General features: G+C 36.3%; 5 protein-coding genes across 6 annotated transcripts in view; 4 read left to right on the forward strand and 1 right to left on the reverse strand.

Annotated features, from left to right (window-relative positions):
- LOC111495392 (ras-related protein RABA1c-like) overlaps positions 1–1,299 on the forward strand; it is a 2,150-nt gene extending 851 nt beyond the window's left edge. The window contains exon 2 of the mRNA XM_023145411.1: positions 667–1,299. Coding sequence (XP_023001179.1) covers positions 667–1,108 — 442 coding nt within the window. The 3' untranslated portion in view covers positions 1,109–1,299. The remainder of the gene's footprint in view (positions 1–666) is intronic.
- A 597-nt stretch (positions 1,300–1,896) lies between these two features.
- Positions 1,897–3,140, reverse strand: LOC111495268 (probable WRKY transcription factor 65). Of its 2 annotated transcripts, none has more exons than XM_023145234.1 (3): positions 2,883–3,140; positions 2,668–2,811; positions 1,897–2,582 (listed from the first exon to the last, which is right to left on the reverse strand). In XM_023145234.1, exons 1-3 carry the CDS (start codon positions 3,032–3,034, stop codon positions 2,063–2,065), a joined length of 816 nt encoding a protein of 271 aa, XP_023001002.1. In that variant the 5' UTR covers positions 3,035–3,140; the 3' UTR covers positions 1,897–2,062. The 2 variants fall into 2 exon arrangements, with proteins under 2 accessions (XP_023001002.1, XP_023001000.1); XM_023145232.1 differs by having other exon boundaries at positions 1,897–2,594.
- A 5,193-nt stretch (positions 3,141–8,333) lies between these two features.
- Positions 8,334–9,059, forward strand: LOC111495710. Its single transcript, XM_023145870.1, has one exon. It carries the CDS (start codon positions 8,334–8,336, stop codon positions 9,057–9,059), a length of 726 nt encoding a protein of 241 aa, XP_023001638.1.
- A 2,170-nt stretch (positions 9,060–11,229) lies between these two features.
- On the forward strand, positions 11,230–11,859 carry LOC111495257. Its single transcript, XM_023145209.1, has one exon. The coding sequence runs from the start codon at positions 11,239–11,241 to the stop codon at positions 11,755–11,757; it is 519 nt and encodes a 172-aa protein (XP_023000977.1). The 5' UTR covers positions 11,230–11,238; the 3' UTR covers positions 11,758–11,859.
- A 191-nt stretch (positions 11,860–12,050) lies between these two features.
- On the forward strand, positions 12,051–24,404 carry LOC111495711 (cellulose synthase A catalytic subunit 8 [UDP-forming]-like). The gene is made up of 24 exons (XM_023145871.1): positions 12,051–12,239; positions 12,363–12,459; positions 12,640–12,701; positions 12,924–12,980; positions 13,161–13,220; positions 13,801–13,857; positions 13,995–14,037; positions 14,964–15,041; positions 15,654–15,972; positions 16,038–16,197; positions 16,298–16,384; positions 18,226–18,442; positions 18,729–18,805; positions 18,929–18,980; positions 19,065–19,206; positions 19,481–19,756; positions 20,537–20,882; positions 21,199–21,336; positions 21,529–21,654; positions 21,732–21,944; positions 22,066–22,327; positions 22,420–22,619; positions 22,996–23,349; positions 23,583–24,404. The coding sequence occupies exons 1-24, from the start codon at positions 12,138–12,140 to the stop codon at positions 24,168–24,170; spliced, it is 4,113 nt and encodes a 1,370-aa protein (XP_023001639.1). The 5' UTR covers positions 12,051–12,137; the 3' UTR covers positions 24,171–24,404.
- The last annotated feature ends 11 nt before the right edge of the window (positions 24,405–24,415 follow it).

Here is a 24,415-nt window from a genome sequence, read left to right on the forward strand (position 1 = left end):
CAATGTCTGAATTTTTTTTTTTTTTTTTTTTTTGAGGAAAATTGAAGTAAGAGACAACATTCAGACATTGCAACAGTTCTTGGAGTCTGTCGGATGCGACGCCCAAGTTGTTCTCTTTGAGCTTTCCCTCAAGATTTTAAAACGTGTATGCTAAGGAGAGGTTCTCACACCCTTATAAAGAATAGTTCCTCTCCAACCGACGTGGGATCTCACAATCCACCCCCTTCGGGACCAGAGTTCTTGCTAGAACTCGTTCCCCTCTCCACTTGGTGTCTGGCTGATACCATTAATAATGTCCCAAGCTCACCGCTAGCTAATATTGTCCTCTTTAGGCTTTTCTTTCCGGATTTCCCCTCAAAATTTTAAAATACGTTTGCTAGGTGGTGGTTTTCAGACCCTTATATTGTATCTGTGTCATGTTCTGTGGTAGAAATGGAGAGAGTTAACATGATTTATTTGCTGATTCAATGCTTTAGCTGATCATCGGTGGGGTTTGGTTTGATGTTGCATTAATTAGGCGATCAATGTGCTATTTCATCCTCGATGAATCATAAAGTTTCTCAGTGTGCTCAGGTTTAAATCTTGTTTACGATAGTCTTCAAGTCAATCACACACACTCCTGCTTAACTCTTTCTGTGGACTGACCATCTCTTTTCGGGTTTGTAGGTATCGTGCAATAACCAGTGCTTACTATCGAGGCGCTGTAGGTGCACTGCTTGTCTACGATGTCACACGACATTCCACTTTTGAAAACGTCGAGAGGTGGTTAAGGGAGTTGCGAGACCATACAGATCCTAACATTGTCGTCATGCTTGTTGGTAACAAGTCGGACCTTCGACACCTGGTGGCAGTATCAACAGAGGATGGGAAATCTTTTGCCGAGAAGGAGTCTCTCTATTTCATGGAAACTTCTGCACTGGAAGCAACCAATGTCGAAAACTCATTCGCCGAAGTCCTTACACAAATCTATCACATTGTAAGCAAGAAGTCCATGGAGGCTGGCGATGGCGCTGCTGCTGCTGCTGCCACAGTTCCTTCAAAAGGAGATAAAATCGACGTCGGTAAGGACGTCTCCGCTGTAAAGAAGGCTGGCTGCTGTTCGAGTTAGGCTTTTGATTTGCATTCTTTTCGATGCGGCTGATTTGATATTGCTGCATCCTTATGTGCACCATAGTTGAGTAACCATTCTTCAGAGATGTCTTGAATAGGATATTGATATTGCCTGGATTTTATTTACTTTCCAATATATTATGGTCTGAAAATTTAAGTTTGAGCTCACAGAGAGAGCTATTGATTTCATTTAGGTGTTTGTTGATTCTTAGTTGATTTAAAAATGAAAAAAAAGTTTGTTATTAAAATCAACAAATTAATAATTGTATTAATTCAAACTATAACATAAAATTTAAGGGTAGAAAAAACATTTTTATCAACCTAATAAAATAATAATATTATGGAAGAATTTACATTATTATAATATAAGGAATGACGTTATTATAATATTAATTTCTGGTGTGTAATTTATTAAGTATATTACGTATTGGGGTAAAAAACCCTTTGTTTATAGGTTACGTAGAGACGAAAACAAAAGGTCAAAAAAGAAAATAAAAAATTAATGGAGAGATTTGAATAAATAAAATATATTATCTTTTCAAATATCTTTTGTTTATTACATAATTGAATAAAATTTTATTTATTTGTGTAATCCCTAAGCATGTAGAGGTATTTATTTATGGAGCTCTAATCCGGTGGGGCTGATCTTATTTTAATGTAACGATTTAAGATTAAAATTGTTAATGTTCACAACCATATTTTGAAAAATTTTAATCCGTGATTAATTAAAATGTTCCACACAAATCAAAATCGTGATTAAAATGGTAATTTTAAGTTGGGATGAAATGAAACGAAACATGAATTTGCTTTTGTTATATAACCAAGTTTTAGAAAAAAAAAATAATTATTATAATTTAAAAAGAAAAGAAGAGAAGAAAGAAACTTTCCCGGCATTAATGGCGGACGATGCTCCTAGAAGTATACAAACAAAGAGAAGGCCGCGCCGCACATATCAAGTGGTGGCTCCGCACCAAGGAGTGATCCGCCGCTGGCTTGTAGCCGGTTGTTCATCGACCGGTAATCCCGGGCCTCCGCCGTGTCGGAACACGACAGAGCACTCCGGCAACTCCCCGAGATCCGCAAAGAGAGAGTCGTCCACGTCATCATCCCCCATCGGAAAAGGCATTGCCACGTCACTGGAAATCGAATCTCCCACTCCGCTCGATGATCTCCCCGAGAAAATGGAGCTTTCGAGCACTGTGGACGACGTGGTTTCCATTTCCCCAAACCAGCTGAACTGGTCCTCTAACGACTCCACAAATTTCTCTTCCGCCTCCGGTTCCGGTTCTGGATGAACCGGAACAGTCTCTGGCGAAGTGGGTTTCACGGCGGCGGCTTGGTGGTGATTGTTGTTTCTGGAAACCGGACCGGAATGGTTGTGCTCGCAGGAATAAGTAATGAGCAACATGGTGGGATCAAGCCGGTTCCTCTCTACTTGCTTCCTCGCCGGACATCCCTTGGAGCTACTACACCTATAATACGCCCTACAAAATTAAACCCAAATCCAATCAAAACCCATCAATTTCCTCCAAATCAAGCTTTAATAAAATAGATCACCTGGGATAAGGGGAGCCCTTGATGGGCTTTTGGCCGTACTTTCTCCAGGCCCAAGAATCAGAAGGTGGAGTCGTAGAACCAGAGGAATTCCTTGGGCCGTCGCCATTAATCCGCACCGACACCACTTTCTTCTTCATCCCTCTTCTACACACCATCAAATTTTTAAAAAAAATAAATACACAAAAAATAAAATCAATCTGAATTCACCAACTGACCTGCCCTTCTTGGCGGCGGCGGTGGAATTAGGAGGCAGAGGAGGAGGAGGAGGAGGAGGAGGAGAATCAGGGGCTGCCTTGAATTCGTCGCTATCTTCTAAGAGATCAACAGAATAGAATTGGTGGTTATTGTTGAAGGTAACATCGTCCATATTACTATATATGGCCGGCCGTCGTAGATGGGTGGCTGTTTTTTAAGGTTGTTGGAAAAGTTTGTATCAGAGGGTTCTGAAGAAGAGGAGGAAGAAGAATAAAGGGGCAATTTAATGTGGGATTTGTTTAAAAAATTATATTTTTGGAGGTTTAAATTTAAATATTAAAAAAATGAGGTAAAGAGTTGACAAAAATATTAATTGGGGGACGTGCGGCTACTACTCTCTTTAATAAGCATCTAATCTCTCACAATTTGGCCATATTAAAATCCATAATTTGTCTCTGTTGATTGTGACATGGTGAAGAAATTTGTGTATTTTTTTTATTTCCAATTTTTATTTTTCATGTGGGATACCATAAATAAATAAAAAATCATCAATTAAAATCGAGATTTATGTTTAATATTTTTTTTACCCTAAGTACATAAATGAAATATAAGCAAATTAACAAAAGGGATGTAACAATGTTTTGAATAATAATAAACCTTGGAAGAAAGTTAATATTAGAAGTAAACTATTAATAAATTAAAATAAGTATGAAAGATAGTAATATTAAAGAAAAAAAAAATGGAGACTTTCAGGGCACATTCAATTTAATTAACTATCCTAGACAAGACCAAGCCCAAGTTAGGTATTTAAATAAACAGTTAAATATATGTGGATTATAGTTGATAATTAATTACAATTATCTTAATTAATCAGTTGGATGGATCACATGGTCTTGGCTACAATCAAGAATCTTTAAACTTTAAAAAATAACAAATAATGAGACATAAAATTTAAAAATTAAAAATTTAAAATTAAATTTCAATGATGTAGTATAAATTTTTTAAAATTTTATGATGTTTTATATCTAAAATTTGATAAACGTTAGCGTAACTACATTTAAGATGATGTAAAAGAAAAAGAAAAAAAGTCAAACTATTATGTCTCTTTGTCAGTGTTTAACATTTCAAATATTTAAATCTCAATTTCCACATATTTGTAAACTTAAAAAAGAAAGCTCTCTTGGTTACATTTGAATTAATATTATATTTATGTTTTGCTATAATGTATCTAATTCAAAATGTATCTTACGTGGATCAATAAATAGGCCCTATTCATTGAATAAGTCGATACAAAAAGAAAAATAATTTGTAGCATATCATTTTTCAGGAAAAGTGCAATCATAATTGAGAGCAAGATCATGCATTTATAAGTAAAAAAACATCATTTCTATTGGTACGAGTCATTTTAGAGAAATCAAAAGAAAAATCAATAGAGTTTATATTCAAAATGACAATATTATATCATGGTGAGTTCCACGTGTTCCTACCAATCTCATCCACCGTAGGTACTAACTCATCTTACCCTAAGATCTGAACGTAAAAAAATAATAATAATAATAATAATAAAAAATACAGGGGATGGCTGATTAGGTTGCATAATCTTGAGGTTAGAAAAGGAATAATATTATGATAATTAAAGTTTACAAGCCCATACTATATATATATATATACATATATAGATAGATCTCCTTTTGACAGAAAACCATTTAATGAAGGTACCATGGCCAACGGCGTCGACGCCGCAGCCGGCGGAGGGGGAGAAGGTGGGTGTGATCTGTTTGGATGGTCAAAGGAGATTTTTCCTGCAATTCTGCTGCGACAGTTTGGCTTCCTAAGCAACAAGGTATGTGGGGTTTTCTTTTTTTCCTTTGGTCAAAATTGACTTTTCAAAAAAGGATAAAAAATAATAAAAAAAAAAAGAGTAAAATTAAAGTGTAGAAGATTAGTTGTGTTTTTAAGGATGAGTTTGATACCATTCTAAAACCGTATAAATCCCACTTGATGGTCCACACCATATGATCTGTGTTTCCAATTGTTATGTTTTGTAGAACAATACAACACTCTTGAGTTTTATTACAATGGTGGTGAACTGCAACTAAAAGGGATTATTCCCTGTGGAATGTCTACTGTGTGTCACGGTTATATTTGTCAAAGTATATTGTCTGTGGCTACATGTCAGATGTCTCTTATGTCTATGACCACATGTTTGTTCCAAATCCCTTTTGCTTATTTTTATGTTAGATAAGTCTTTACTATTATTGTTGTGTCAATACAGACTGTATGCCCTGTTATTAGAATATACTCGTCACAACTAAAATGCCTCAAAATGTACTATAGGGGATGTGACTAGTTGTCAATTATTCCTGCTCGGGTTATATACTATCAAAGTCGTTTTTCTTACTTACTCCCTCTTAGCTTATAACATTATTTTCAACGTATCCTTGCTCATGTTTTCTAAAACATTTCTCTCAAACGTGACCTGAGGCTTGAGCAAAAATCGATATTGCCCGTGAGATCCAAATTGCATATGACTAATTTGGTTGTTGGGTTAGAACATGTCGCATCATCGAGATACTTTCCATTCTCAATTTATTTTCGCATGTATTAGGTTTTCCACAAAGAATTTTTTCCTATTTTTATATATACTTTAAAAAATAATAATAGTTTGAAAGAATTTTTTAAATAGCATTAGAGAATTTAAAACATTTTAATAAATCTAATAATATTTTGTAAATACAATATTAACTTAAGTTTTCAATATTATAATATAATCTTTCTCACTTAAAAAATTTATTTATTTATTTATTTATTTACCAAGTAAGAAAATAAATAATTATAAAATGAGGTGAGACTGGAATTTGGGTGGGATCGGGTGCGGAGACAATGAAGGAAAATAGGAGTACTTCCTCCCTCCTCTTTCATTCAAGTTAGATTTTTTTCCGTAGGTTAAATAGACATTTTTATCTTCAATTTGAGTAATAAGGAATACCACCTTTACTTCCAGATCTCCATCTTAACAGGAAAAAAAACCCATGTCCTGGTTTGGGAATAAGATCCATGGGAATCTCATCCCCCAAGCAGCAGCATTATACTTGTATATTTGCCTTGAGAGGGGGAGTATTGTACTGGGAATATGCTGGTCTCTCTGCTATAAAACATTGGCAACGCCGAGCTTCTTCATTTAACAAAGTGCATGCAGATGAAGATGAATATGCCGGCAGTGCATTGGATGGATTGCCGGGCAACTACTCCATTGCCAGTCGCCCATTCAGCCTCTCTTTTCATTACCTTACTGCCAAAGGAGATTTGCCCGGCGATGATCCCATGCAACCAAACTAAACCCTAAAGCCCTCTCGCTTGCCTGTGAACATGAATGGAAAGGGTTAGTGTTCTTTCTATTTTTTTGTTTTTTTTCTTTATTATGATCTCATAATTCACTGTTCTTGGAAGGGTTGGTGTTCTTTATGATATATATATATATATAATCAAATTTCATTAACCCTTGCTTTTTCCTTATTAAGCACGTAATCAATGACGTAATTTTAATAAAACATTACCTTAATTACCTTTTTTTTCATTATCATTTTTTAAAGTACGACAAACTTAAAACAGGAATTTGTTTATTTAATAAATACACACCTAATTAACCAAAGTCAAGCCTTTGGGTTTATTTGACACACGTGCTTATTTCTGTGTTTTTTTTTCTTTATTTTTTTTTTACCATTTTTGTTAGAAACATAGTTTTATTACTCATTAAATGCTTTTAGTTTCTTTTTATAAATTAAGTTACCAGCTTTAAAATTTTATAATTCACTCCTTTATATTTAATAATTTCTTACATATGATTAAAAATTTTAAATTTTAATTGAATTAATAGATATAATATTCTAAACTTTCAATTTTATATTTATTGCAACTCTATAATCCGGCTGCCCATATGATTCAACGGTAGGACACGTCAGACTCCTCGGAATCTCCGAGTTTATTCTGAAACGCGTGTCCGAATATTCCTTTTTGAAAGCGCGGAACTACTGCAATGCCCCTTCCGCTTGGATTTGGTAATTTGGTTGCCTTCATGGATTGACGTTATCTGGTCAAACAGCCTAGTTGACCTCTATTATTTAATTTTCAATTATTATTTAACCTCAACAATCAGCCATTGGTTTGTTTTAAAAATTACAGGTTCATGCAATTCCAACACGCTTTTTTGTCTTTGTTTTCAAATTCTCCCCCCCAGTTCACATCCAAATAAATCCCACGTTATTGTTATTGTTACAAAAATTTTAATTTTATTTTATTTAACAGTCACAATAATTTGACTATTGACTTCTATAAAAACAGGGTGAGAAATTTAAGGAAATTATATAAAAATACATGCGGTAAAATTTTGAGTAACAATTGAGACAAAATAACTAATTAGCTTAGTTTGATGGCTTAAAAAGAATTGTTATTATTATTATTATTATTATTAATTGTTGTTGTTGGGTTATGTTAGAGTAAAAAGAAAGGTTTTTTATAGGAGAAATTTAGTTACTGCATCCAATCAGTGATTCAATCATTCATTATGATTGCCATGATATGCATGGTTTAATTTTATACCCACCACACACACACAATCATTCTTTTTTATGGTGGGTGTTGGCCTTTGCCTTTTAAGTTATTTTTAAGCAATATTCCATCTCTTTCATAATTTATATATACATATTATTAATCCATTTTCTTAAACAAAATAATTTATATCTTCTTCGGCACACCTCCCGATGTTTTTGCTCTATTATTATTTGTAACAGTTTAAGCTCACCACTAGTAGATATTGTCCACTTTTGCCTGTTACGTATCACTATCAGCCTCACAATTTTAAAATGCATTTACTAGATAAAGGTTTCCACACAATTATAAGGAGTGTTTCATTCCCCTCCCCAATTGATATGGGATCCCACAAATTACTTTTTTTTTTTTTTTTTTTTTTTTTTTTTTTTTTTTTTTTTTTTTTTTTTTTTTTTTTTTTTTTTTTTTTTTTTTTTTTTTTTTTTTTTTTTTTTTTTTTTTTTTTTTTTTTTTTTTTTTTTTTTTTTTTTTTTTTTTTTTTTTTTTTTTTTTTTTGGTTGAGACTTGTGTATAGGTCGAACCAAGTTAGAGTTACTAACTTCTTTGAATGCAAGAATAAGTGCTGGTAATATCTCAAAAAATGCTATTATGACACCCTGCATGTAAATTTTTTTTATCTTTAGTAAGAAAAGATTTAAATTCTACCCCTAAAAATAAAACACTTTTTTATATAAAAGACAAAACTACACCTCAAACAAGCAAATATCATTTTTAATTCGTAAATTATTGAACAATTCAAGGGCAATTTTGTAACAATTCAATGTTTTGGACTCATTACACGCATATATAAAATGAACATTAGTTTGTGAAAACCAACCACAAAACACAAACAGAACAGAGATATCTGTTTTGCGCCGCCATTGATGGACGTTGAGCAAGTTCTCAATCTCTTCGATTCATTCTGGTTCGAGCGTGAAATCTTCAACAAACACCCCTTTCCAACAAACCCCCAAAACCCACGACCCGAAAATCAAGATCGCGATCCATTAAAAAACTCGCCGCCAGAGGAACCTTTCGTCCCTCGGATTTGCCCGAGGTCCATAAGCGAAGATTTAAGCTCCAAATTAACCTTTATGTCAGATTCCAGTTCACCCGATTCAGTTCTCTTCTCTCCAAAGCTTCAAACGATTCTTTCGAGCAAAGACATCGCCGGGGAAGAGCCGCCGGAGAAGAGCCGGAGAGTAGTAATTAGGCAGAAAAGAAAACAGAGGAGGAGAATTGGAGGGAGAAGCATAAGGGGGTCGGAAAGTAGAAGCCTTTCGGAGCTGGAATTTGAGGAGCTAAAAGGGTTTATGGATTTGGGATTCGTGTTCTCGGAAGGGGATAAAAGCTCGAGCTTGGCGTGGATAGTTCCGGGATTGAACAGGCTGGGGAAAAGGGATGAAGAAGAAGAAGAAGAAGAAGAAGAAGAAGAAGAGTTGGGAGGGGGAATTTCAAGGCCTTATCTTTCGGAAGCTTGGGCGGCGATGGAGCAAGAGGAGGAAGTGAAGAAGGCATTGGTGATGAAATGGAGGCTTCCTGCAAATGAGATTGATATGAAAGATAATCTCAAATGGTGGGCTCATGCTGTTGCTTCTACTGTTAGATGACACTGCTCTCATTCATAGTTCTTCTCTTCTTTCTTATTTTTCTTTTTGGGTTTTCTTAAAGTTTTGTTCTAATCTCTAAGTTTTGGATTCCAAGCCAATTTGTATATATTTGTTGGAAATTATTACTCCTTTTTCTTATTTTTTTTTATTTTTTTGATTTTTTTTACTCAAAATATTAAAATTTATAAACTCTAATAAAACCGTTAAATCTCACATTGATCATAGGGAGGAACGACTCGGTATGAAACGTACCCATAACAAAGAAAGCTTGAAAAATAGGATGGAAACCAAAAAATTCCAAAAAATGCAATACAACAACATGGATTTCAAATTTTCATTTTTGTGGGTTAATTTTAAAATTTTAGGATAATATGGATTATATTAAAATATATTATAAGAATTTAACTTTTTTAAAGATTGGAGAAGGAAAAAAAAAAAAAAAAAAAAAAAAAAAAAAAAAAACTAAACTAGGAGCACTATAACCACGAAAAATATATAAAGAAAGTCAGAAACAATGAGCGAACAAACAAAAGGATCTGGGTAGTAGCACTAAGAAATCACACGTCCCCAACCAANCCTTAGAAGGCATATAATTTGACATGCACATAAAATATTATATAAAATATCTATTTAATCTCTAAAAAAATTAAAAATTATGAGAAGCTTTCAAAAATTTTAAAATTTATAAATTTAGTATATGCAAACCAAAACCATCGGTTGTATTAGACATAAAATTTAAATTTATTATAAATAAATGGTAATTTTACAAATTAAATTTAATCTTATAAATTTAAATTTGTAAAGAAACAATTAAATAAAAAATTAAAAGTTTATTAATTTATTAAACATTTTAAAAAATTAGCAAATTAAAATCTTATTGTAATTTTAGTACAGATTTTTTTTTTGAATTTTTTTTATTTTATTTCATTTTTTTTTAATTTATGGACATTTATTTAAGAATAGTAATAGGCATCTTTGCACTAAATTATGCTAACTAATATAAGAATTTTGGACCAAAGCAAGTTTTGAGAAAATTAAGGAATAATTTGAGAAAGTCAAAGAATGGGGATAAGTTTGCCACATCAGATAGGTAGTTGAATAATTTGATCTAAGCTAAGACTTCCTTTCATGGAGGATAAATTTTAAACAAATGAAATTTCCTTCTAAAAATAATAGAAATAATGCAAGGGTGTGACACGATCAACTTAGGTTATTTTATTTTCTTATTTTTCTATAATATTACGTAATTTGTTTTGGTGACCATTAAACTAAAAACCATCTCCTTCATTGTCTTTCTACGTAAATATTGTTTTATTAGTAAATAAAATATGTGTTAGTAGCTTTAAATAATCTCCATAAAAATAATCCAACTTGTATATCTTATGAAAAAAAATATGATGAATAATTGTTCCAAGTGATGGTTATTATATGTCTAATATTGTTTTGTTATATTTAAAATTGAGGTCATAAACTTTTTTTTTTTTTTTAACAATAATAATAAAATAAAAAAGACCTCATTTTTCTTCTTTCTTTTTTAATTTAGTTAACATTATTTAATCATTTAGTCACGATATATGTCTTAATCAAGGATTGAAATTATAATTTAATTAAATAAAAAATAAAAAAGGAAATAAAAACAAAAACATGTATACTGACTTTGAACATCTCACTTCCCAGCTCAAAAGTTGGGAAATTTCAAATTAAATATGGATTCTTGAGCATAAAGTTTAGGCCTTTTCATTTTTTTTTTTAATTTTTTAATTTTAATTTAGAAAAAAAAGGTTGGTGATGGTTTATTACTTTTATTTTTACGATAAAATTAATAATTAGTTTGTGATTGATTAACTTCAACTCCCACAAAAGCACGCTCTGCTTCGCGTTCTGAGGAAAGTGGGGCCCACGTTCCAAATAATTATTGTCGTTTTGCATGTTTTATTTCGACCGTTCGAACGACTTTCCGTTTATTTTGACGGTGTTACGAACGGTCGGTCAAAAAGTCCATGGTTTCTCACGGCACACAATAACATATACTCACGAGTTTACTATATTACCCTCAAAAGAATTAAGTTATTATCTCAGTAAACAGAATGGCAGTTTAGTCATTTAACTTCATCCATCTGGAACTTGGTTATTAATAATCGTTTTGAAGCTTCATTGGAATTTTGGGCGTCTGAATACAATGGAAGACCAGCAGGTTCTACAGAATTTGGATTCTCTCTGGTTCTTCGCCACTGTATTCTCAAACAAAATGCCGCCGGCGCCACCGTCACCTCCGACGCCGGTCGTCCAAAAACCCACTGAAAACGACTTCGTTGAGCTTCCCGGAGGAGAAATTGCGACACCCATTTTTCAAAATCAGCAAAATGTTGGGGATGAGAGGAATATTGTAGACGAGAAGACGAATGAAACCGGTGGCGGGTTCGGGTCAATCATAACAGAGGAGAGGAGAAAAAGCAGAGGAAGAAGATGGGGGTGTTTGAGGCAGAGGAGAGAGATTGTCGGAGAGATGGATCTGAGTGATGCTGTGAAGGAAATTTGTGAATGTTGGTTGCTTGAACAGAGAATTGGCGGCGGGAATCAGTACCAGAGAGGGAGGAGGAAGATGAAGAAGAAGAAGATTCCTCCGTTTGAAGATAGTATGGCCATGAAAGAGCACATCAGATCCTGGGCTTATGCAGTGGCCTGTACTGTTAGATGATCCCATTTTGTCGTCCCATGTTTCTACCCAAATTTTGTAATGAAATTTGTATTTTGTTTAATTAAGTATCGTAGGAATAAAAATAATAAATCTTAAAATCAATTTCTTCTTAATTTTTAACGTTGGGAGACAACAAGGATTTATTTGAAAAAAAATAATTATTTAAGAACTAATTATATATTGTATTAGTATAATATTATTTTAAAAAAAGTTTTGAAAATTAATAATTTTTATATGCTTAAAAAACATAAATTTGAGTAAGTTTGGGCCGAATCTGAAGCAGCCCAGAATCGGCCCAGAAGAACCAAGTTCACGATCATCGGCGACTTGTTGGCCATCTGTAGCAGCGGACCAATTCGTGAAGGCGAAGAGAGGCAACGATGACGGAGGCGCCTCCGAGACGACTAAGAGGCCACAAAGGCACTGCCACGTGCTGCATCGCCTCGAATGACCGTCCTGGTCTCGTTGCTACTTCAGGCGAGGTAGAGTAAGACTTACTTATGGCCTTTGCGTCCTCTTTCCTTGTTTCTACTGTATTGAATTTCAGTAGGTTGCATAAGCTTCCTTGGTTCTGTGGTGATATCTTATTTTTCTGGAGTGTATAGGATGGTTGTGTTTGCTGGTTTGACATGAGATGCAAAGATGTGGTATCCATTATGGAAGTAGGAAAAGAACCTATTACATCCATATGTTTCAAGCAAGGTCCATTATTCTCCCACTTATTCCTTTGTTTAAGTCTCAATGATCTGTAAGCCATAGCCACCGGCTTAAAATGTTTAGTGGTTTCTCAAGATTGAAATGATGACATTCTATCCAACATAACTTCGAAATATTTTGTTTTTTATATAGTTTTTCGCTGATCCATTCTACCCTTCTTATCAGGGAATGAAGATGTTATCTACATCTCCTCTGGGAAGGAAATTAAGTCATTTGATGTCCATCAGGTAAGGAAGTTTCATAATGTTAAAAACTTACTAAAAATATATTTGTATTTTAAAGGAAAGAACAACTCCTCCCTAAGTTTGCATATTACTTGCTGTCCATTTTGGCCACGTTTTTGTGTCTTTCGTATATGAAAATATATATCACTTCGATGCTGTCCCTTGCACTTTTAATTTATCAATGATTACTATACTGTCGACTAATTTTTTCCTTTACTTTTGGAGGCCACATCATCGAAACCATTGGAGAGTTATAGTTACAACAAAGAGGAGATAAATCAGGTAGAGGCGATCAGTAAGTTGTTTATGTTTGCATGTTTAATGATGGAAATAAGTTCTTCCTTTGTCAAGTTCTGTACTTTAAGGAGCGGAGACTTATTTCACAATTCAATATTCTTTCTCAATTAAAAAAAAAATAAAAAAAGGATCCGAAGCCAAGAGTCAAAATTTCTTTCCATGCAGGTTTCTTGTAGCCCAAAATCTTCTTTTCTGGCTGCTGCCGATGATGGTGGTGATGTTAAGGTCAGCATCTTTAGCTTACTGTGATTTCTTTTCTTGGGATTTGAATTCAAATGAGCATGCTGGTATATTTTTGTTCCTGATTTTGGTTCAGTTCAAGTAAATGATGGAACAGGTCTATGAGCTCTGGTAGTGGTAATATGTAATGAAATTTCTTTTTATCGGAGTATAGCTTGTCATAAGAACCCGAAATTTCTGGCATCAGTTATCTACAGCATTTTTAAGCAGATGTTGCTTTCTTATGTCTGTTTGAGTGACAGTGAGCGTGTAAGTTTTGATCATATAATTTTTTTTTCTACAAAATCTGATCAACTCATTTGCAGCCAGTTCATTGAAGCTTTTCTTTGGCCGTTTTATCTTCCCTCGCATGATATTGAATGTTGATATATCATACATAGTAATAATTTTTCCATTTCTGACATAACGGATATAGTAAGTTACAAATTGGTTTGTCCCATCTCATTCTTGTGTTCAAGCATGCACGAATTAACTCCTTTTAGTAATAAAAATGCAGAAGTAATGGTTTTACAATGTTGCTATTCCAAATTGTTAGATTAGATACTGATCATACTCTTCATGGCAGATCATTGATATTCACCAGAATTGCTTATACAAAACATTAAGATCTGGCCATACAAGTGTATCCTTTCTTGTATCTTGAAGCTTTTTTTTCTTTAACAAATCAGGGTTCTGTAATCCATTCTAGTCCCATGTGCTTTACAGTTCTTTAATTTTGTTCTATGGATCTCATCCTTGCATCCTAAACCATATATTTAGATCTGTAGCAGTGTTCAGTTCCTTCCTTGGAGACCTTGGGAAGGTAAACTCGACATTCTAACCTTCACCTCCAATTTTTTCAGACCATCAGTGATCCAATCTGCATTGTTTAGAAGTAGCTAAACATATTGAATTATGAGTTATTAATACCCTTAATCTTTGTTTTGGATTTGGAGAAGTTAAAAGTAGAGAGCTTATTTATCACGAGGCTTCATCTCATTGCAATTGAAAGAAAAAAACATAAAAAAAGAAATTGTCCAAGTTTCAAGATTTCTGTATAATACTTATGCTTGAGTCTAGATCTTCACTGAGATATACTATTCTTGTTGGATAGTTGGAAAAAAAAAAAAAATCTTAATATAGTTAATCTGGATTTGGAGTGATTGTTTGAGGTCAAGAGAAGATTTCTTATTCTTTCACATGAAAGATGTGTTTCAATTTCCATGTATTACAATTTGTCCATCAACTTGAAGTTGGCTGTAGGATCCTAGATCCTGAGGTTTCAGAGTTTTCTAGGAATATGATAGACAAATGCTTAACAGAGTGAACCAGTTCTACAATTACAAGTTACCATTGGCCAGAAAGTTAGGATTTATCATCTATGTTGTTTCCCATGCAAATGTATTTACAGTCCCTGGATGACCTCTAGACATTATTGAAGAGGTTACCAGTTGGAGAGAATGAAACTCAAGTTCTATATATTGAGGATTTATAGACGTTCTTGCGTTGACTATCACTCTTAGAATTTGCTCAACGATGAGAATTATAAATGTCAGGGGATAACGTGTCACAAGTTTGAATTATTTTTTCCTGCGACTTTGGAGTCACCTACAACATTGGTTTCGTTGCTAGTTGTTATTCTTGATACTGTATCGTCATTGTTTATGTTTCAAGTTGTCCCATGTTTAAATAATTGAACGCCTCACCATTCGTATCTGACTGCTTTTTTACAATTCCGGCATTATACAGTTATTACGGGAGGTCTTGATTCAAAGCTCATTATGTGGGACTTTTCCAGAGGACGTCCCATCAAAGTTCTTGATTTTGGTTCGTACTTATGCAGCCCATCTGTTTATGTGATTATTATTCAATGCTTTTCATTTTGTTTGCACTTGTGTGCCCGTTTTTCTTTTCGAGCATAGTTCATCTAATTTGTTTACCTTCCTATCTTAAACAGTAACTTATCCAAAATAACCACTCCAAGACAGTTGTACGAACATTCTTTGCTAATTTTCTTGCAGAAGTGTAGAGAGTTGGGGACCTCATTTGCCTATTATTATATTCCTCAGAACTTGATTTTCATTTTCCTGTAGAGTGAATCATGCAAGTGTTTAGAATTCTAGCCTGAAAGCTTATTTCGCATGTGGAAGTGGAATTGGTTTATGGATAAATACAATATACTAGTTGTAGTTTTAATCCTGGAAGGTATTTGTATCTTGCCTGTACAAGTTTTCTTTGATCCTGCCGTGAAGTTAGGAGCAGAAGTTGGGCATAGGGCCCCTTGGGTTTTATGTAAATTCATAACAATGTCTACAAGAACTCAAACTTGGGTCGTAAGGAATACGCCAATTTCTGTTCAGTTAATGTAAAATACACACTCATATAAGACTTCACTGTTATTAAAATTTGCGTTGTTTTTTCTTTTTCATCCTTCAACAGACTTCCCTGACAACAACCCTTCCAGTAACACAGGACAATGTTTTAATCCTGCATTTATTCATGCAATAGTAGTTCCTGAAGTTAATATGGTGGACAGATTGGGCCAGATATGTGTGGTTGCAAGGGGTGATGGTGTTGTTCATGTGATTGATATTGAATCCGAGAAATCAAAGATTTCCACAAAAACTAGTAAAAGAACACAAACTAGATCTAAGGGAGTTACAGCAGCTTGCGATGTGGATAACCAAGAGCAAAGTGGAAGAAAGAGGTTATATTTGGATTACACTGTTGGTGGACATTCTGCAGCTGTGTCCTGTGTGTAAGTAATTTCTTTCTCCTCCTCTGCAACATGACGGATCTCCCTTACCAAGTGGAAAATTTCAGGGCATTTTCTCGATTTGGGGAGAAAGGGAAGTTCATAGTTTCTGGTGGGAATGATAAATGCGTAAAGCTATGGAATTGGTCTGGAGTTCCTGATGCTGGGGAAGCTGGCAGCAGCAACAACAACAAAATTCTTCATTTGAACATCGATCTGAACAAAAAGGTTGTGATTTATTGATAGTTGCATGTCACCATCGATATCATTATTCATTACTTGTGCTTTTATGAATTAGTTTCTAAGTTTGGAATTTAACCTTCTGCAGGTGAATTGGCTATGTACTACTCCATCTGACACAGAAAACCTTGTGGTCTGTGATACCAGCAAGGTAGTGAAGGTATATAATGTTGCATAAGCCGACGGTGGTGCCTTCCCACAGAATCAGAGGTTAGAAAGAAACCCGAGGAATTATGAACCTGCTGCTGTTCTTATATTTAAAGCATCTGATTTTAGATCCTTTACAGTCACAATTTTGAGACCAAGAGTAAGCATTTGCTGAGAATTACCATGCTTCTACTCAACACTAAATTACACAACTTTGACACTAGATTTACTTGAAAAGGCTATTTGAAATATTCTTATTTTTATTTAAATATTTTTTGATTAAAAATCATGATAAAGCACCCGCAAAGCAACCTGGAACCTGCTCTGATCACTGCGCCATGGCTAATCACCCACTCGAGCCTGCTCCAACGCTCGGCCGCCCTCCATGCCGCATCGCTGCTCAGCGAAAAACATACCAGTAGGGGAGGCTGTCACTGTAAGGGAATCCTCTGACCGACACTGAACGAGAGGTCTACCGCCAACCGCCAGCGCCCAGCTCTGTAAAATCCACTAGTGAGGCGTTGATCGCCTCCTTGAGCATTGTCGGAGAGTAACATGAAATCTGATCTCATCATCCACATCCGCGTGAGCATTAAGCCAGCCAGAGTGGTCCGCGGCCGACCACTCGTTCCAGTCGCACAAAACGAAGAAACATTAGACGGGAAGAAATGCCGCCATAAATCCATGAACACCATGCATTTCCATATCAAATGTACAATTGTCTCGGCAGCTTTTTGACAGAAAAGACACCAGAAATTCGTAATAACCCCTTTGTCATAGTTTGTCCAGACTGTTGTTTAGAATTTATAGCTGCAAAACTAAACCTTTTGAGGCAGACGGGCCTTCCAAACACTCCTGCATAACAAGAACACTAGGAGGACCTGATCATCTCCCCGCCCATCTCCATATTATCAGCACTCTTCTCCGAAAAGTTGCCCTTTAGATTCAACCCCAACAGCTCTCATCTTCTCCATGGCTATTCAACGGTATGGAGACAATCCTTGTCACCTTTTCATCCAGGAAACCTCTCGCACCTTCCAGCTTCAACTAGCCGAGAATATTCATTTTCATTCTGAATAGATGTGTGAACAAACCAAAAACACTCATAAAGAATGTTTTGTTCTCATCTCCCGTGATCTAGTTCACTGGATATCCATTCATATATTTTAAAATAAAGTAAATGGTATAAATGGTAAGAATGATGTTTAATTTTTTATTTAGTTAAAAATAATATCTTTCAATTTTTTACACTAGTGTGAACAAATTTTCATTATTTATTATTGAAATCTACCAAAAGGGTAATTTGTTAAATCAGGATATTTCAGCTCGACTAAACAGACTTCATTGATCATTCGTATGAATTCAACGGTTAACCAATCCATCAATCAACAGTAGCCAAGTTTTGATTTTTCCCGCCAACAGTTTTCTTTACAATGATCATTTCATGGGTCTTGTTCGAAAGAAGAAGATCCAAATTCCAGTAAGGAGTACACTTCAGTTAGAAGATTCACAGACTCCCGGTTGTCTGTGTTTGTGGGGTTGCTTTCTGGTTTCTCATGTTGGGGTTTGGTGCACAATCGTCTGTTAGTAGTTCAAATCAAGGACGTACTCTGCCCAACAAAATTGTTGCTTACACTTCCCGCAAAATTCAAATCTGTTTCTGCACACACTTTGCTTCTCATCTCTTCTTCCTCTCTGTGCAGATGGGTGAAACCAACTTTCCAACGACTACCCTCAATTCCTCCCCATTTCTAAAATGCTCTCACCCCTCCTCTCGCACAGATCGATACGACCCATCTGGGTTTTGCGTTTTCCATTTAAAATCCACCCACAAGCGCTGGGTTGAGAGGATTCGGTGCAAATCTTTGATTTAGGGTTGCAGAATCACGGGTATCGGAAGAAAGGGCAATGATGGTTTCTGATATTCCCATTTGCCACACTTGTGGTGAGCCAGTCGGTGTTGATGCCAATGGAGAGGCATTCGTTGCCTGCCATGAGTGCCATTTTCCTATTTGCAGAGTCTGCGTTCAGTATGATATTAAGGAAGGCAGAAATGTTTGCTTACGTTGTGGGTCTCCATTTGACGGTATCTTCTGATTACTAAACTATTCCTGTTGCTTTCATTTCGAGGTCTTACGCTTTTGCTGCTCAGGAACTTGAATTTCAGTTTCTATTCCAGTTTGAGATAATTTGTGATTGATTTGCTAATACTTAATGAATTGTTTAAGAAGTTTGGAGTATCCATGGAAATTATGGGTTGGGAATAAAGTCATTCCAAACAAGCCTATGATTCGCACTGTTTGATATCAATAAATAAGCGGTTCTTGTCTTTCCAGTGGTTCTGAATTTGCTTGCATGTCCTGAATTTTCAGAGAACTTGCTGATGGATGCTGATACGAAGAGATCAGGAGATGAAAACACAATGGCATCTCATCTCAGTCACTCACAGGTGAAATTTATTTCGTCAGTTTTGTATGCTTGTGACCGAGTTACATGTGGTTAGTATTTAATCTCCTATATGTTCAACGTCTCACGAAGTTATTTCTCAACTTTTTCAATTTTTTTTGCTTAGGACGTTGGAGTTCATGCTAGACATATCAGCAGTGTGTCAACAGTGGATAGTGGTAATGAATATTAATTTCTTCAATCACGTTGGGAGACTTTAATATTGTTCCTATTCTTATTAATATCTTCCTGTTTTTGTGAAGAATTGAATGATGAATCTGGGAACCCAATTTGGAAGAACAGAGTAGAGAGTTGGAAGGATAAGAAGAATAAAAAGAAAAGGCCTACCGTGAAGGCTGAACAGGAAGCTCAAATTCCTCCCCAACAACAAATGGAAGAGAAACAGTAAGTACAACCAGGTTTTGGCTTTTTTAATCTGATTTTTGAATGCGTGATTGGAGCTAAAAGCTGGTTTCTGTGTGCTGATGTGCTTTTCTATTAAACTGCCTTCATATCTGCAAAATTCTTAATGGCTTGGATTTTTTGACATCGTATTTCTGAGGAGAATGTAAGCTGATGTTATAAATTTTAGTCAGAGAAAGGGCTAGAATTACGCTCTTCTGATGATATGATATTAAGTCATATCAACTTACGAAAAATGTGAATTTTGTTCTTCCAGGATTTCAGAGGCGGCTGCGGTTACACACACATTTTCTTCAGTTTATCCAATTCCATCCAGCAGATTAACACCATACAGAATTGTGATAATCATGAGATTGATCATTCTAGCTCTTTTCTTCCAGTATCGAATAACAAATCCTGTTGATAGTGCTTTTGGTCTATGGCTTACTTCTATCATATGCGAAATCTGGTTTGCCTTCTCCTGGGTGTTGGATCAGTTCCCTAAATGGTCTCCCGTCTGCAGAGACACATTCATTGACAGATTATCGGCCAGGTAGGAGCAAGACAGCAAAACTTATTAACGTATTTGTGAAGTAAATTGGGAGTGTTATTCTTATAATCAGTTTTTTGGGTTCTATCGTGGTAACAAGCCCACCGCCAGATATTGTCCTCTTTGAGTTTTTCTTTTTAGGCTTCATCTTAAGGTTTTTAAAACGCATCTAATAGGGAGAGGTTTCTACACCCTTACCCTTATAAAGAATGTTTCGTTCTCCTCCCCAACCAATGTGGGATCTCAAAATCCACCCCCATTCGGGGCCTAGCGTCTTCGTCGGCACTCGTTCCCTTCTCCAATCGATATGGGACCCTCAATCCACCCCCTTCGAGGCCCAACGTCCTCGCTGGCACATTGTCTCTTGTCTACCCCATTCGGGGCTCAGCCTCCTTGCTAGCACATCGCTCGATGTCTGGCTCCGTTACCATTTGTAATAGCCCAAGCCCACGGCTAGTAGATATTGTCCTCTCTGAGCTTTTCTTTTCAGGCTTCCCTCAAGGTTTTTAAAACGCGTCTGCTAGACAGAGGTTTCCACACCCTTACAAAAAAATGTTTCGTTCTCCTCTCCAACAGATGTGGGATCTCACCATGTCACTTTCTTAACCCAACAAAACATGGTAATTGGGCTGTAGTAAAGATATTTGGGTACCATGTAGGCCAGGAAGAATGATAAAATGTCGGATAAAATATGGAATAATGAAAAAGGTCGTGGGTATGGTTTGTGTTTCAATTTATTGTTCCTGATGTTGTATGGTTTGTGTTTATCTGTTTCGAGGTCAGGTTTGAAAGAGAGGGAGAACCTTCCCAGCTTGCTGCTGTGGATTTTTTTGTGAGTACCGTTGATCCATTGAAAGAACCTCCATTAATCACTGCCAATACCGTGCTTTCAATCCTTGCTGTGGACTATCCTGTCGATAAAGTTTCCTGCTATGTGTCTGACGATGGTGCAGCTATGCTCACATTTGAATCTCTTGTCGAGACAGCCGACTTTGCAAGAAAGTGGGTTCCATTCTGCAAGAAATTTTCTATTGAACCTCGAGCTCCTGAGTTTTACTTCTCACAGAAAATAGACTATTTGAAAGATAAAGTGCAACCTTCTTTTGTCAAGGAACGTAGAGCAATGAAAGTAAGAACCTCAAGCTTCCTCTTCATATTCTGCTTCTTGTTCATTCCCATGAATTGAGAGATCTCACGTCGGTCGGAGAGGGAAACAAAGCATTCCTTATATGGGTGTGGAAACCTCACCCTCCATAAATGGGGAGATTTCACGTCGGTCGGAAAGGAAAACAAATCATTTCTTATATGGGCGTGGAAACCTCACCCTTGATCCGGTGGGCTTGAGCTACTAAGTGACTTGTTTTATTTGTATTTAAAATATATAATTTAGTAAGTGAATGGTCGGGAAACAGTTATTTAACAATTAGTCTGCTGATTCGTGGCAGAGAGCTTATGAAGAGTTTAAAGTACGAGTCAATGCTTTGGTAGCAAAGGCTCAGAAAACGCCAGATGAAGGCTGGTTCATGCAAGATGGAACAGCTTGGCCAGGAAATAATCCACGTGACCACCCTGGAATGATTCAGGTTAAACACTACTCATTCTACTAACACAGAAGAATGTTCCACTTCTGTTTGACTGATTAATTTTCTAAGGCAAATTAATGCCCAATTATATTGTGCATGAAATGTCCGACTCCCTGAATGCCCTACCTCAATAGAAAGGGTTCAGTTTAGATTGTATCAAAATGTTCAATCACCGAGGATGAATTGTTTCAGGTTTTTCTTGGCAATACTGGCGCCCATGACATAGAGGGTAATGAACTTCCTCGACTAGTCTATGTCTCCAGAGAGAAGAGGCCTGGTTACCAACATCACAAAAAAGCCGGCGCTGAAAATGCTCTGGTATTCAATTATCTATCATACTTTTATTTTTTGCAGGCACATCAAAGTTGTAAACTCAAATATTTTTCCTTAAACAGGTAAGAGTATCTGCAGTCCTCACAAACGCCCCCTTCATTCTCAATCTTGACTGTGATCACTATGTTAACAATAGCCAAGCTATACGTGAGGCAATGTGTTTCTTGATGGACCCACAAGTAGGCCGAGATGTATGCTACGTTCAATTTCCTCAGAGGTTTGATGGCATTGATCGAAGTGATCGATATGCAAATCGCAACACAGTTTTCTTTGATGTGAGTTTAAATTAGTTTTATTTTCTAAAAGCATATATGATCATTCTCTTCTGAGTTCTTGATCCCTGCTTTAGTCAGTCTTGAGGCTCGCCTGTTCTGAGGATCTTCATTTTTGTTTCAGGTCAACATGAAAGGATTGGATGGCATCCAGGGACCAGTTTACGTGGGTACAGGTTGTGTTTTTTATAGACAGGCTCTTTATGGCTACGGACCTCCTACTATGCCTAGCTTATCTAAGACATCCTCATCATCCTGCTCTTGGTGTGGCTGCTGTTCGTGCTGTTGTCCTTCCAAGAAGATCTCAAAAGATCCAACTGAGATTCAGAGAGATGTGAAAAGAGAAGAGCTAGATGCTGCAATCTTTAACCTCAGGGAAATAGATAGTAAGTCTAATCTGGGAGGAACACTGTTTTAGAAATTGAAGGCAGTAGTTCTCCAGCTTGTCATTAAATCTAGTTTTGGTTTTGTTCTACAGATTATGATGAGTACGAGAGGTCAATGCTAATTTCTCAATTGAGTTTTGAGAAAACTTTTGGCTTATCTTCTGTATTTATTGAGTCGACACTAATGGAAAATGGAGGAGTTGCAGAATCTGCAAATTCATCGATTTTGATCAAAGAAGCAATTCATGTCATTAGCTGTGGTTATGAAGAGAAGACTGCCTGGGGAAAAGAGGTATTTGTGAGATCCTGCCTCGGTTATAAGGGTGGAATCTTTCCCTAAAAGATATTGTCTACTTTAGACCGTTAAAAATGGTATCAGATCTAGACACTGAGTAGTGTGCCAGCGAGGACGCTGGGCCTTCAAGGAGGGTGGATTGTGAGATCCCACCTCGATTGGAGAGGAGAACGAAACATTCTTTCTAAGGGTGTGGAAACCTCTCCCTAACAGACGTGCTTTAAAATCATGAGGCTGATGTTGATACGTAACGGGTCAAAACAGACAACATCTGCTGGCGGTGGACTTGAGCTCTACCACTATCTCTCTCTTTTACATGAATATGAACCGTAGTCAATACAACCATCATTGGGCTTATGGTTTTGCTTTTCAGATTGGTTGGATATATGGTTCAGTCACTGAGGATATCTTAACGGGTTTCAAGATGCATTGCCGAGGATGGAGGTCCATCTACTGCATGCCCTTGAGGCCAGCATTCAAAGGATCAGCACCCATTAACCTTTCTGATCGTCTGCACCAAGTTCTTCGATGGGCACTTGGATCTGTTGAGATTTTTCTCAGTAGACATTGTCCATTATGGTATGGATTTGCAGGCGGTCGGCTCAAATGGCTCCAAAGAATGGCATACATTAACACCATTGTCTATCCCTTCACTTCCCTCCCTCTCGTTGCGTACTGCTCATTGCCTGCAATCTGCCTGCTGACTGGAAAATTTATCATACCAACGGTAAGTATATCTACTCTCGCATTGTTGTTTTAACGTATGCATGAAAATATTCAAATATAATCCACAAATTGTATACTTTAAGAAGCATCTCCTTGCCATGTCTGTTCATAGTCTTTGGTAATACCCAAATTGAATTGTGTTGCTCCTGCTGCATTTTTGGGACTGAATATCCTTATTATAGTGAAAATCCTTCTGTATGTCTTCGCCTCATTTTTTTGCTAAACATCATGCAGCTCTCAAACCTAGCAAGTACTCTTTTTCTGGGCCTCTTCTTGTCCATCATTCTCACAAGTGTTCTTGAGCTGCGTTGGAGTGGTGTTAGCATCGAAGATCTATGGCGTAATGAGCAATTCTGGGTCATCGGAGGCGTCTCGGCCCATCTCTTTGCTGTTTTCCAAGGATTTTTAAAGATGTTAGCTGGTGTGGACACCAACTTCACAGTTACTGCAAAGGCAGCTGACGACGCCGAGTTTGGAGAGCTATACATGGTGAAATGGACAACACTTTTGATCCCTCCTACAACTCTTATTGTTGTTAACATGGTCGGTGTCGTTGCTGGATTTTCCGATGCACTAAATGGTGGATATGAAGCCTGGGGACCTCTTTTCGGCAAGGTATTCTTTGCCTTCTGGGTTATTTTTCATCTCTATCCATTCCTCAAAGGTCTCATGGGTCGCCAAAACCGGACTCCAACCATTGTTGTTCTGTGGTCTGTACTGTTGGCATCAGTTTTCTCACTCGTCTGGGTGAAGATAAACCCATTTGTGAACCAAATTGACAGCACAACCATTGCACAAAGCTGCATTGCCATAGATTGTTGAGTAATATTGAAGAAATTTATCGAAACCCTTCAATTTCTTGTCAAAGACTCTGCTGTGATTGTCTATAGGATTCACAACCAGTTCCTTTATAGCATAGTTTGAGATGAAAACATACAGATTCATCTGAATATGTATGAATGTTTTGGTTCAACATTTAAGCTTCAGTTTGTACAATGTAATCATTAGTGTGAGAAACACCAATTTGAATACAATAGCCATCCACCTTCCACGAAATTTTGTTCTTG

Source organism: Cucurbita maxima, unplaced genomic scaffold (genome assembly GCF_002738345.1).
Source record: "Cucurbita maxima cultivar Rimu unplaced genomic scaffold, Cmax_1.0 Cma_Scf00021, whole genome shotgun sequence".
Taxonomy (NCBI): Eukaryota; Viridiplantae; Streptophyta; class Magnoliopsida; order Cucurbitales; family Cucurbitaceae; genus Cucurbita; species Cucurbita maxima.